The 14,895-nt window shown below is 37.1% G+C and overlaps 2 protein-coding genes across 2 annotated transcripts in view; one reads left to right on the forward strand and one right to left on the reverse strand.

Moving 5' to 3' along the window:
- Positions 1–3,692, forward strand: part of LOC112943322 (pinopsin-like) — a 70,387-nt gene extending 66,695 nt beyond the window's left edge. The window contains exon 4 of the mRNA XM_026034457.1: positions 3,531–3,692. Coding sequence (XP_025890242.1) covers positions 3,531–3,692 — 162 coding nt within the window. The remainder of the gene's footprint in view (positions 1–3,530) is intronic.
- Positions 395–14,895, reverse strand: part of ST6GAL2 (ST6 beta-galactoside alpha-2,6-sialyltransferase 2) — a 23,527-nt gene continuing 9,026 nt past the window's right edge. The window contains exons 3-5 of the mRNA XM_026034458.1: positions 14,221–14,322; positions 13,012–13,186; positions 395–1,243 (exon numbers count right to left, since the gene is read on the reverse strand). Of these exons, the coding sequence (XP_025890243.1) occupies positions 975–1,243; positions 13,012–13,186; positions 14,221–14,322 (546 nt within the window). The 3' untranslated portion in view covers positions 395–974. The remainder of the gene's footprint in view (positions 1,244–13,011; positions 13,187–14,220; positions 14,323–14,895) is intronic.

Below are 14,895 nucleotides of genomic sequence, written 5' to 3' on the forward strand. Positions count from 1 at the left end.
TCTTAAAAACAAGTCACTTGTGAGCAAGCGACTTTGATCTGGATCACACTGCAATACTTAACAAAGGAAATCTGTGAAGCTTAATGGTGTCTTTGCTATAAAAAAGGTGAGCTCCATCTAGGTTTGCTTTTGGGGTGAGGTGTACAAGCTACACGGCTTCCTCTGGTATTCTCTGGGTGGCTATTCTTCATCTGTGCACACTGGGGAAAGGCACCCTAAAGCATCAGTTCAATCTTGCCTACACTCTCTGKATAAGTCCCCCACCGAGAATTATTTTTCCAGACCAGGTTCAGAACATTTTTTGCTCTCTAGAGAAAGGAGAAATTTCTGTCTTCTCTCCTCTGCTTGGGGATCTGACATCAAAGACATGTCATTTAACTGGTTTAGCTGTGTGTACAGCAACTTCCATTTGCATTGATTTTGTAGCCACCATAAGACCCCTTATATTGCTRGAGGCCTGTAATTGAGCCTGTGTCTAAATGAGAATTAGTCTACTTTAATCAATGAATGCATAGCTCAGAGCACTAATTACTTCATTCTTGGAGAGTGTGAAAATCCCATGGAGCCACGAGAAATGCTGCATTGTTCAGCTGGCTCTGTACATGAACAATACAAGTTCTTTCTCAATGCCAGATTTAACAGTTAAATCAAGTTCATTTAAAAAAAAAAAGTTACAATCTAGGACATGTGGCATAAGAGACCACCAACAAATTCTGACAGTCACACCCACAATAATACATTATATTTCTGCCTAATTATGTCCTTTGCATCCTTCATGAGCTAAGCTTTTTTTTCTTTAACTATTTGCAAAGCAGTAATAAATACTCAGGCTCAGAAAAAAGTATTTCTCATGCCTGCTACTTACAATTTATAGACTCAAGACTAGATTGGTCTAAGATGCATTTTTCAAGTATTCTCTTCTTTTTAGTACAACAGTAGTACCTTATTGCACATTGTTTGTGAAAGATTCTCCTTTACAAGTGCGAGAAGTTATTCCGTTCAGGGCACCGGACAGACCTGAACCCTGGCAAAATGACTTTCCCTTTCCGATACAAATCATCCTGCAAACCTTTGTTCATCCTCTGAACCAAGAGCTTCTCATAGAGCAGTGGGTGGTAAGCCCCTAAGGTACAGGCTGCGTCGTAGTACAGTTCATGGTAGTGACAGAGGTCGGTCTGTCGAACCGAAGGGATGTACTCATACACGTGCACTTCATTACACATGGACATCATGATGAGGATACCTGGAGCAGAAAGCGAGAACAAAAGTTAACCCCGGGTTTTACCTTTCTCCCGGCATTACCCGTGCAATCATCCAGTCTAGTTTTACTTCCTCACTTCCATTCATGTGCTGCACGGCCCACACATTGCTTTGTGCTTGCTTGAGATCATTACGGGAGGTAATCGTCCCATTTTAGTAAGGCAGCTTTCACTTGTCGCTGATACATGAAGACTGCAGTCCTCTGCAGAGCTGACAGGATGGGACACTGAACATAAGGAAGGAATAAGAAGCCTGGAAATGTCTGACAAAGCATCAGCGGATTTGTCAAGGGAGGAAGCCGCTTTAACACATGCCTTGTTTGTGTATCATTGACTCCTGAAGTTACTTAGCAAGGCAGACATGGTCTTTACATTCATTTGCAGAGTATGGAACACACAGAACTATTTGCCTGTTTTTGTTTGTTTTTAGGATCTTTTCTTGGTATTTCCGCCTTTCTTGTTATTTCTATCACTTTCACAGCTAAATTCTAACCTGCTATGTACAGATGGTATGAAATGGTAGATTCTTTCCATCCTTCTCTGAGCTTTCAGATAGTGTGTTTCTTGCAAATATTTACACACATGCTCATTTTCAAGGATATGAAGAATTTGCTTGTTTCCTCTTTTTTTGTACATGATGGTAAGGAGAAACATGAACGAAAAGATGGGCCAGTACCACCTATGTTTCTTCATTGATTTTGGATGGTYGGTTGAAATCACTGACAGGAGATCGAGTATTCCTCCCTTTACCATCATGTTTTTTTTCAGTCTTGAATTGAACATACTCCACTTTTTCTATCCACTTGCTTCTTTCTATACAGGAAAACATTGCCAAGATAGCAGCCAGAATACATGCAGACAGACATGAGAAGGAGTCTCAGCAGCCAGAATACATGCAGACAGGAGAAGAATCAGCCATGTATTGGTAGTTTAAAAGTCCTTTCTCTCTGAGGCCTGTAGAGAGAGTTTGAGGAAGGTGAATTCTGAATTCCCTGTTAGGGGGACATTGCCACTTGGAAAAGCACCTRACCACCTGCTACATAGTAAAGAAGAACCTGCAAAATGCCAGTGGATTTTTTTTTGCAACAAGTCAGTGTCATTGTTACCAGTAGTGCCAACAGCCACTCGGGCCAAATGGAAATTCATTTACTGCTGAAAAAGGTCTGCTTTATGGAATTCATTTACTGCTAACCAAAGGTCACTTGCAATCAGAGGATGCTGTTATTCTACTTAACCCAAGACCATGACAGATACAGGAGAATGATAGGAAGGCTTATGCAAAATTTGTTTTCCTGAGGTAGGATGATTAATCTGCACAAAGAAAGGGTCTTTATAGCTTAGATTATCAGAGAAATCTTACTGTTGAGTTTGCACATTTTCAAAGGGACTAGTATGAGCTACTGGTGATCACCAGCGCTGTCTAAACAGCAACACTCTCACATCAATCACAGTTGGGAAGTGTTTTCTGGTTGATGTAGCCAATTGAAAGGAAAATAATGGAGCTGAATAAGCCTTGGAGACTTTCTTAAGATTTAATTTATAAAACTCAACATTTATAGAACATAYAGTGAAGCACCTGTTGCACAACTGGCATTCCTGTCTGTTGAATACAACTGCGAGCTCTCAGAGAAGGAGACAGCTGTGTTAATACCGTTCACTTGGCACTTACAAATGAGAACTGAGGTAATTGGTTTTTTTTCTGTACAAGAGCTTTGGAATCATGAAGCATTAAAGGTGCTGTGGGTAATTCTCATAAGTGAAATGAATTAACATAAAAATTATTTTGGTTCTTTAATTAAGCAAAGCCATTGTTGGAAGTTTAGTTTGCAGACTGGGAACAGAGAGATTTCAACAGCTTACTAATGAAAAGAACCTTATGTTCCTCCTGCTGTGTATCATTAGATTATCAAAATGATGTTTTCCTGCCTCATRTGTGAAGTAGCTCAAAACTAATTATTTTTGTGATTAAATCTTTTATCATAAATGAAAGGTTCAGAAAATGTTTTAGATTGTTCTGCAGCTTTAAATTCTACAGAATCAGTGGTCTTAGAGAAGATAAAAATACTAATTCCAAAGGAAAAGTCCACAAATATAAGTAAACTTAAGTCTTAAGCAGCAAGAAGCATGGTCTCACAATGAAAAAATATTTAATGACAATTTGGCCAAAAGTACMTGCTTAATAAGTGTGATCTTTTTTTCTTCTTCAGATGGTTATAGAGATGCTCTGAATTTTAGCCTACTTTGCCACTATGTTTTTGTTTGCTGTTTCAGTTTTACAAATGCTTTCGTCTGCTTTTGCACTGCCAACTTCATTCCTCCACCGATGGAGAGCCTACCAGCCACTCTAAGGTAACCATTATCCAGATGAACAAGAGAACATTGGACTGTGGAAATGTGTGCAATAATGAACCATGTCCCAAAACAGACAGTTAAATGACTTCTCTCCTGCACTCAGAGCCAAGCCTGGAGCCGATTGCAAAAAATTCACCATCGATCTCATAGTTTCCTATGTGCTCTCATGGAAAGTACAAATCTTAACCAGCATATGTTTCACTTCACTGCCACTTTATCCAGCTAATCTTAAAATTCCTAAAGGAAATTGCCATTTGTGAAATAGGAAAACTRTCAAGAACAAAAAATTGGGCCTCTGTTATCCTTTCTTTAATAACAGTATAAATTGGTCATATGGTAGAAGTGGTTCGATAATGAAAATTTTTTAAAGCAGTATTATTGCTTTTCCTGTAAACTGAAGCATTTAGAAGTGACAGTGGTTTAGTTCTTAGTGGTCTGTGGATCAATGATATCCTCCAGAATCAATCTACAAGGCATGATGTTCATAGTTTATAGTTTAGCTCCTTGCATTCCTGCATTGTTCCATATGCTCTATTCCTTCGAATTTCAAATTAGAATGCTAACAAATAACAAAGGCAAAGTGACAGTTTCTGGCCATCTCCCTTGGGAAATTGTCCGACAGTCACATATCTTTTTTTTTTGTTTGTTTTATATTCAGCTTAACCTATTGTTTTATTTTTACTTTAAGCCAGTTACTCAAAATTAATTTAACATCCAGGGCATCTGTTTGTAAGGGATGTTATGCCTTGTCCCCTCTCTATCTATTCATTCTCACAYACAATTAATTCCTTAAAGTACTGGGGGATGGGGCTAGAATTTTCCACATGAGCACTAAGGTCTGCAACWTATACTATATCACTTTACATTTAGGTGTCCAGCTGCCTAGAGGAATTCACAACATTAAATTTAGGCATGGGTTTATATCCCCCACAGAAGACAACCGAAAGATTTCTACAATGGCTCAGATCAACTATCTATTTAGCTTGGTATCCTGGTCTTCAACAGGACCAGCAGCAGATGGAAAAAAGAAAAATAGCAGATGGGTAAAAGAGTAACAAGGCAATACAGAAAGGATTCTTCATCTTTAAATCCTAATTCAACATTTTCTTGCTTGTTGTAAGTTATCAGTGATCAATGTCTTCCTAAGACATTGGTTGTATCACCACCCTGTTTAGTTCCCAGAGGTGAAGGTCTGACAGACTAAAAATATAAACCTATTTATCTCTGCCATAGGAATAAGCGTTTTCTATTCTCAAAAATAAGGTTGAAATTTGAAATTCTAACTGTTCTCTTCAGCTGTTACCACCTTCRCAGAAAAGAAGGAAACCACAGACGAATGATACAGGGAGAGGTCCATGGGCTAGAAGGCATTCTCTGTCCTGGTGGACATAGGAGCATTCCTGAGACTTCCAGCTCTGCTGCATATGTCAAATGCTCAGTTTTGAGGAAAAAGCGTGGCCAGTGGCATACCTTCTCACCTTCAGTACYGCTGATACTGTAGACCACCAGGCAGAGAGACAAAAGTGCAGTACAACCAGCACTTTCATCTTAGAAACCTATGGACTAGATCCCAAAGTACTTCTTGCCTGAGCTGCCTTCAATCCAAGGAAGCAAGTCCCTATACTCAGCAGTGACAGCCACAAAATACTCTTAAAATCAGCTCTTCCCACTGTGTCTTTCAAAAACAGAAGGTGGGTTAGCCTTATATTAAAAAGGAACAACAACAAAAGCAGATTTTAGGRAACAAATTTGCTTCTTCATGAATTGAGTTTACACTAAAACATGGAATAAAGGAGGTCCGTTTTATCCTGTGCCTTACAGAACGTGAACCCACCTCCTCCACAGCAGGAYACTTCTGGTGTTGTAGAGCATTCATGGAAATCTAAATTTACAAGCAATGTGAATAAGAAGGAAAAAAAAATCAGACATTTAAAAGAAACCGTATATTAAATCATGAGGACATTTATGACTGTCATTTTATTAGGATATGTTTGGGTTTTACTCTGTTCACTAATGTCATCTTTTTATGAAGTCCCTGAAATGAGTCTTGCAACAGAATTCCCAGAACAGAAGCTGTCACATTCCAGCCCACCCTTTTTTAGGTGGAATTAACTAATTAATTTCTGTCTTTGCTTGGTGCTAACAATCTCGCTAAGAACTGCATATATATATATATATGCAGATATATATCTAAATCCCTCACCTATAGGTGTGCCAAGCTGCCTATATTTTAATTTCCTCATTTTCCCATCTCAGTTATCTTTGGTAATCTTAAACATTCTGGGTGCAACTTCTAAGATTAAGAAAAGTTGTGTTACCTGACTRCTTCCTGTCTTGATTTTGCTTCTCTTAACCTATTCTGCTGCCAAACTGCTCTCCAAAGTCCTAACTTGCTTCCCATCTGTTATTTTTCCACACCTTTTTCTAAATTATTGATTGATAGGTTTCTCAAGCTGAATGTCTTTACATTTGTTCATTTCCTTCCACACATGGAAACACTTCTTTTCTATATTTTGACAATAGAGTATACGTTTATCCAATTCTTTGGCCTAATTTTCACATCACTGCCCAATTTCATATAATCTACAAGTATATCTTGTATCTCAGCACTCCTCTTTGACAAGCAGCACCAACAATTATTTGGTAGCCTGAAAGATAAAGAATTTTTCTACAATATGCTCATAGCCTTTGCTCACAGTCCTTAAGGAAGTTTTCAGTCAATGCACATTTATGTGCTGTGCTACATATAAAACAGCACAGACTGTCTTATGCAAGATGTGAAGAGATATTAATGAGCATAGTGAGAGAATCTTTATCCCAACATTTTATAGCCCAGGTAGAATTAATCTCATTGAGCTGTCCCACAGCACAGCTAACTGTCTTGCGAACTTCCTACAGACAGGGAAAAGTGACAGGCATTTTTAGGGACCAATTAATCTGACTTATTTTAGGTGCCTACTTTAGGATGGAGTGAATTGTACCCTGTAAGTGCCGTTTCTCTCTAGTKACTAGAGAGAAATAAAAAACAGAATCTAGCTCTTGAAATCAAGCACCTTCTTCTCTCCTCTTGTCAGTCAGAAGCTTTTGTAGCTTTCAGAGAAATAATGCAATTGGATTTTCCAGGAACAYCGTGTGAAGAAATGAAAATAAGAAGTGATTCATCCATCAGATGTGCCCATCTGCACTGCAGATATCCTATCTGAGAAAGTTATCACAGCCTCCTTTATTACGGCGGAAGGAAGCAGATCCTAGAGTGGACATTTAAAAATGGAATATATGAATCGTTCATCAGAATTTCCTCTTTTTTTGCTATTGACTATAACACCTGCATTTTACGGCACACAGATACCTGTGTTCTATCAGATACCTGTAGTTCTATCTAAGCTCTGAGTACAGGATGAATATATAACATGAAGCTAAAATAACACTTAATAGATGCCTGGTTTTTGTTCTAATGAATCTGAAGCTGACTAGCACAAATGTAGACCTGCACTGGAAATATCTAAAGCTAGGTGAYTTGAGTCCTACTACCATGACCAACATTGCCACATACTACAAAGAGAAGTCAGTCTGATGTGCCAAGTTGAGGTGAAAGGGATAGATTTGCCTTTACTTTTCTACACTGATTAGGATTAGACAGGACTAAGAGTTCAAGAAGAGAAATAAAATATTATATAAATATAAAGGTAAAAAAAATATATAAAATATAAAATATAAAATATAAAATATAAAAGTAAAAATTCAAAAGGAAAGCCAGCTGTCTATACTGTGCAAAACAAATTACTGTGCCCAGGTGACTTGGCCAAGAACCTGCTGAGTTAGAGCAGCACTGAGCACGCTGTAGCATCAGAAGAAGTGATGACATTGTGGAGATCTGTGGAGGAGTCTAAAGGGAACTGCAGGATAGTTCAGAGAGGAAGGGAGCTTTGGAAATCATCTGGTCCAATCCGTGTACTCAAAGCAGAGACAACTCTGAAATCCGATACGGTTGCTTGGAGTCCTGTCCAGTTTTGARTATCTCCAAGGATGGAGAAAGAACTGTTGAATATTTTCAAAACTATACTGAAGTATGCAGAAATATATTGTAGGCAACATTGTAAATCAGCAAACAAAAAAGAAAATAATATGTGGGTCTTCTGGGTCTGATATTTGTCTGATAATCTATGCTAATACGCTAATACTTTTGCTGGATTTTTTTTTCTTTCAAAAATCCCATTTTTTACATCTGTAGAATGGAAAAATGCAAAATAATTCTGTCTATGTAGAGAAAGGCTGTTTTATAGTACATCATTCAAGAGAGCGATTTATATTTTTTATAGTTGAATGACAATAGGCCTGGATTCCACACTGAAAAATAGGGTTCCTAGCACAGAATGCTCATTTTAAAATGTTTTAAATACTTACTACCCTCCCAAATGATGCAACTGTGAAAGAAACAGTGAGTTTGCAAGTTCATTACATGCCAGTAAAATATTATATTCTGTGATATCACAATAATTCTGTGATATATATCAAAATATTACATATTAATATTTTAAATGCTGAGAAACATGTGTATATTGGGTTTTTTTGGGCAGATATCTATGGCGACAGGAATTTTATGTCAGTCTAACTGGCATAACTAACTTCTGGGCTTTCACAATCCTTTTTGAAAACATTTAAAAACAGAATTAAATTGGGAACAAATTTCTTGCATGGATGGCTTATGTCAACGAATACATATTCAATCAAGATTATAGACTGTAATTATAATCAAAAGGGGAAAATATATTTTTTTTTCTTGGTGATTTTAATGACTCAAGGGGTTTTCAATTTCCACCATGCATCTTTTGTGTTATATCAATTGGTTTTGTGGTTAACAAATAATTTTAAAAGAACATTTTCTAGTTTATAAGTAAATAAAGTATAATTTAATATACCTGAATACATACATGCTGCATGAAAGTATCTAAAATAATAACTGTAATTCAAACTTTCACCAAGATTTCACCATCACTTCAACAAAATGTAAGGGAAACTGAACACATCTAAATACACATAATGTGATTATTACACTCATAATGTATCTATCTCATTTTGCACACATCATAGAAATCTTGTTATGTAAGAGAATTCAGCTAGATTCACCAATAAGGATATGTTTGATATTACCCATGCTTGAAAGTATTACAAATAAACATAAAGCATTTAGCAAATATAGKTTGCATGTGTTAGCTTACTTCTCTGAAGTCTGTATTGGTTTTCCCTTGTAAACACACCAATTTGTTGATGAAGACCAGGTACCACAGGAAAATTTGTTACTCCCTGAAACTGGGCCAAATGTACCTCAGCTATTCTTTGGGAATATGCAGTTAAAGTAGCTGTGAATTTTAAAACACTATAATTCTAAAAAGTATTCTTTTATTTAATATTCTTTTATGTTCTCTTTATTCCAAAAACTATGAAAAAAATAACTATGAGTCATAACCAAGTGTTTATTAAGGAATTTAATTGTCACTGAGTGGCTCTGTGCCTGCACTTAATAAGTTGTGCAATCCTTGTTTTTGATGTGCAGTTTTGCATTATGTAGTTGAGCTAGAAAGGRCCCTACTTAGCACTTAATACTAAATGCTACAAGTTATATTTTACTCACAATAAGGAATTCTGTAATAGAATATAACTTGGAAAATGCTGACCAGTACTATCATATACTTTTTAACGTATTATTCAAATTTGGATGATATACTAAAATATAAAGGTGTTTTAGTGTGCTTCAGGGTGCTTTAAGAAGAGACTTTGTTCTTCTTTCTTTGTTTATCAGGAAGCAGAAGATGTTCAAATACTGAAATACTGGAGTGATTTTTGCTTGTGTGGTAGGAATTTAAAGTTTATCTTTTTGTAGATACTAGTTCTTCAGATGAATTTGAACAAAACTGGACTGCAAAGAGTAAGCATCACCTTGTTCCTTAGTCAAATGTTGGCAAAGTCATAGTAATAAAGCCAACTCCTAGTATATCTAATCATCTCTTTCAGTTTATGCAAGTGTAATTTTCTAAGCAAAGTTAGAGACTAGATGCAATCTTCTATTCAACATGTTCTCTGATACAGTTTTAAATGTAAGTTCTTAGTCAAACAATGTTCTGCTTACATTGCAGTGTAATGACATTTTTGCCTGTACTATCCTATGGATGCATGGAAATAAAGATTAAAATAATGTTTTCAAAAATTAATGATGCATAGTTGTTTTAAATCTGTAATGTAAAATGTAAATCTCAACTGTTTTGAGATTTTATTTCTCCCAATAATACAGTGATCTGGGCTTACTTATCATTTTGTGTTTAATGCTTCATACTTCAGAGAATCACAGAATGGTTGAGGTTGGAAGGGACCTCTAGAGRTCATCTAGTCCTACCCCCCTGCTCCAGGAGGGACACCCAGAACACGGGGCACAGGGCGGCATCCAGGCGGGTTTGGAGACCTCTAGAGAAGGAGACTCCACAGCCTCCCTGGGCAGCTGAGACACTACGCTTAAACTAAAAGATGCAACATGTAGCAAAGGTTGCTATTGACACAGACAACCTGCAATGCAAAAGTTTACACAGACATCTTTAGGTAGTAAGAAAAGTAGAGCAGCRTGGTCAGGGCTTGCATCTAGCTTTAGAAAGGGACAAAAGGTCAGCATAAAAGTTAAGGTTACATAAAAATAAATTTCAAATAATATTACAGATGAGGTAAGCTATTAAAATGTACCACTGGCCTTCTGTAAGCAAGCCTTCTGTAAGCAAGACTTCATGACCACTCCAGCTGTGGACAGGTTCCAATCCAAGCAACGGACAGATTCAAAAAGTTTATTATCATCCAAAAAATGACAGCAATCCATCAAAGTGGATCATTTACTCTTGAACATGGGCCACAGCATAAACCTCTAAGTGCAATCTCTAAGCAGCTTATGCATCTGTCCAGACTAACAGCTTATATTTAGCAAAATATCCTTCATTAACAAGTTTGTACAAACATTATTTAATTTCTTATAAACTAAAAGTAGCTCATAATTGCTGAGCATTGAAATTAAATCCACCCTAGGAGGAATATAACAATTTAGAGGGCACAAAAGGTAAGCAGATTTCTCCTCTGGGATACTTTAATAGCACCTTCACAACAAATATCTTCATTTGTGCCTCCTACACGTGGATGCTTCCCCTAGACAATACTCCCTTCCCTTTCCTCCCCCAAACTTCTCCTTGAGAATTAGTATTTCTTTATTGCTAGAGTTGTATGTTAGCATTTCAGAAATGGCTTGAAGTAGTGACATATGTAATCAAGTAATATTTAAAAACTGTTAAGGGAACATTTTCATTTCATGCCAGTCATTTCAGAGACTGGGCATCCTACACCAGAGAGGAAAGGCAAAAATCTCTCCAAACAGTTTCCACCATGAGGCAAAGAATCCAAGGAAAATGTCCTGCCCCTTCTCATTCCAATGTTCCCCTAAAGCCACAGCATGTAAAAAAGTATTCTTTCCCTACAAATGCCCTACTGTTTTCTTTACAAATAGTAATAAGGAGCAGAAATAGTCAGAAGAAAATTTAAACTACTGAAAACACACCCTAAGACCATCTTACAACATTTCTGACATTCCTAAAAGGAAAGACTGTGATGCCTCTGTGCATTAATTTAGAAATTGTCTCATTCTGTGAAATGTGGTTAAAGAGTGTTAAAAAAACTAAAACAAAAGTGATTCAGTTGTATAGAACCTTTTTTTTCTTTTTTTCTTTTTCCACATTACTGGCAGCAACAATCTTTTCCTCCACAAGTAATCTCAGTGTTTACTCAGAGCTCCTCGGTCACTGACTCCATTGATCTGTCAGTGTAAATCTAGATCGCAAATTGGATCCTTATGCAGGAACAGTACTTGTTCTAATGAAAGTATGGCATGCAGACTTAGAAAAGCACTTAGAAAAAACATGAAGTGCTTTTATTCTGCTTGTACTCCAATTTGTAAACAGCTTGGATTCAATGACATAGGTCCCTCCAATTGTTAAAATTCATTTAAACCACTTTTATCTTCCTTCATATAGAAGTTTTGAGTACAATCAGATTAGTGGTGTAGCTCTTTTATTGAACCATTTCCCCCATCTCTTCCTGAAACTAAGATACTTTCATATCTCATGATAGCTATAATTTGACCATTCATTTTATTACTATTATAGAAATCAATTGCATAGATTTTATAATAATCAGGTAGAAACTTGACATTCAGAATACATGTCCATCAAACAGGCCCACTCCTGTGTTTCTTAGCTTCCAAGTGGGTATTTGCTGCACGAGTTGTTGATAGATACCTGATCTGAAGACTATCTTGCCCTTTCAGATTTCTGCCAAGCTGCATTGCATTATATATGCTTCATTGTGCCCTTTATGTCCACCTTTGACAATACACAGTTATATTTTCTGTGCTGGCTCCCAGTTTATATTACATTGTATGTGCAACACATTTATAACCTTATAAAATAAGGTTACTAAGACAGCAAGCCTCACCCTAAGAAAATATTTAAAATATATCTATCAAAGCACTAGCTATTCATCAAATGAGGTGAATACAACTCATTATAAGCTTGCTTATTGCCAAGTTATCTTAAAGCTAATACTAGCAGCCATTACCACAATTGCTAAGTATCTTCTTTGGCAAAGAATGGTATAAATAATAGAGTTGAAGGAGTCAAATTTCTATCTGTACACACAGAGTATATTTATATCCACAGCTTTTATTGTGTATGTTTTTGCTTTTAAATGATTGATATGCTCATAGTGTTTACTGCTTAGGGGATATTTTTGTCAGGAAGATTTAGGATTTGGGCTTGGAAGGTTTCTGCTTTATTCTTTGAATGAAATTACCTTTCTTTTCTTCAAGGACAGCCTTTGAAGTGTTTCTTATATATAGTGGAAATACAGATTGACAGCAAAAAGAGCCTGTTCATCATTTTTTATGATCAGCAGCTGTTATCCTATTTTTATCAACAACTTAATTACTGCAGGAATTGTTTTTGCAAAATGTGAATGATGCTGCTAAGATCATTCCACATAAGCAGATTTSTCCATAGAAATTTTCACAGGCAGTTCCAAAAATCTCACTTTAAGAAGAAACTCCCAAGTTAATACGGAACAATACAGTTTTCTCACAGATGTATGTATGATTTGAATATGCAGTATGCATATTTTGAATGCAACAGGCAAGAAAGAAGATTTTTAAATTGTCCCAATTATTTTATCCATTTCATAATGCACATTTCAACTAGTCACTGTTTCTGTGTTAAGCAACATGAACAGCACATCCATGAAGACATGATCCTCATGCAAGATGCACATTTCTTTTTTTTTTTTAATCTGACATGCCTACAGGGACATGATTTGATACACTTACCAATAAAACCTGAAGAAGGAGGGTTGGGCTGTATCTTCTCTTTTGTGTTCTCCTGAATGATGTCCCAGAGCTGCCATATAAACTTTGGATGGAGAATGTAAAACGGCTGGTGTGGATTTTTCCTGCGATGCTGTACATAAGGAGTGAATAGATTGTAGTCTGGCTTCTTATACCACTGGGAGGAAAAAGTAATAAATTGTTTAATGGTATCCAATGACTTTGAATACTACAAGCAAAGTAGCATGAACTAGCTTCATTCAGGTTTTCAAAACACAAACAAATGTTAGCAAATCAGTATGTTTCTCTCACAAAGCCTCACAATAAGCAATGCACTGCAGTGGGATGAGTCAACACTACCTCCCACTCCCAAGTGCATGTTAAATCATARGCTCAAAAAGCCATCCCAGGACATGGGGGCACTATGGTTAGCCTTTCTCTTAAAAGTACCTCCATCCCTGCTGGCAGCAGCAGCATGTGAAGCAGCCTTAAGGCAGCCTCTGTAGAAGGCTTCTACCATCAGCTGATAAGGCATTTCAGTGGATGAAGGTTTTCTTTTCCTGCTTGGAGTCTGCTCAGCTCCAAGCTACCCCTGCCAGTAACCATCTAATGAACTGGTCCATTGGACCAGGCCATCAACCGGTCCGTTGGCTGTGCAGCATCCACCAAAGTAGATATTCCCTGAGTGACAAGGACATGGACATCTGCTGCTGTCACCAAGGGGGTGGGTATAGATGGCTGTGAGAGATTGGACACAAAGGGACGACTGGTGAGGAGGAGGCCTGAGAAACAGAGAAGGCTCCAAGAGACAATTCTATTAGGTTGTGTTTTGTTTGGAAAGATGGGGGAAAGGTGGGGAAAAAATGGATGCATATTTTTCATTTTTCCTGATAAGACCTCCTTCTGAAACCTAACAATGTTTCCTTCCTCCTTGGCAAACACACCAGCAATCTCACTTTTATATCAAAATAACAATACTTTATAGAAAAAAAAAGTCATTCACCTAGCCTAATATCCACATTCCAATACAAGTGTGGCTACTAAAAAGCTTCTAACCAATAAACGGATTAACTCATGCAGAAATTGTGTGTGCTTATAGTTAGACTTTGGAGTTCACTGGGATGAGTGAGAACCATGCAACTAAAATACTRCATGCATGTATTTTGTCCACCTTTCAGACTGGTTAGGAAAAGGACCAAGCAGACATCTTACCACATTCAGATTTGCAGAGTAGGGAGCAGGATCCCAGGCCACTAAGATAACATCTTTGTACAAAGAGCTGTCAACAAAGTGGTGGTTTGGGTTGGTGAGAATCTGCATAAATATGRAAAAAAAACCCCATAGAGTTAAGTTTTCCAAAAGCAGTCGAGACCATCCCCTAAAATGAAGACTCCTCTCCACTCTACTGTTTGTTCTACGTGAATTTTGGTTTATTTTAAGCAACTGTTTGAATTGTTTTGCAAAAACAAACAAAAACCTAGTGTCTGGATGTGTGTATATATATATATATATATACATATATATTAGTAAAAGAGCTTAGCTGTAAACAGCACTGGTGATAGTTTGAAGGAGCAATTTGCTGAATAGCAAGAGTGAACCCCTCTGTGAGGGATGTGATGGGACCACTTGAAATGCTGCAAAATTGTCCCATGATTACTTCTCTTCTCTCCTCTCCTCTCCTCTCCTCGCCTCGCCTCGCCTCGCCTGCCTCGCCTCTCCTCGCCTCGCCTCGCCTCTCCTCGCCTCTCTTCCCTTTTCTTTTTCTTTTCTTTTCTTTTCTTTTCTTTTCTTTTCTTTTCTTTTCTTTTCTTTTCTTTTCTTTTCTTTTCTTTTCTCTTTTCTTTTCTTTTCTTTTCTTTTCTTTTCTTTTCTTTTCTTTTCTTTTCT

The sequence above is a fragment of the Nothoprocta perdicaria genome, unplaced genomic scaffold, assembly GCF_003342845.1.
Source record: "Nothoprocta perdicaria isolate Ctin4 unplaced genomic scaffold, notPer1 scaffold_144, whole genome shotgun sequence".
NCBI lineage: Eukaryota > Metazoa > Chordata > Aves > Tinamiformes > Tinamidae > Nothoprocta > Nothoprocta perdicaria.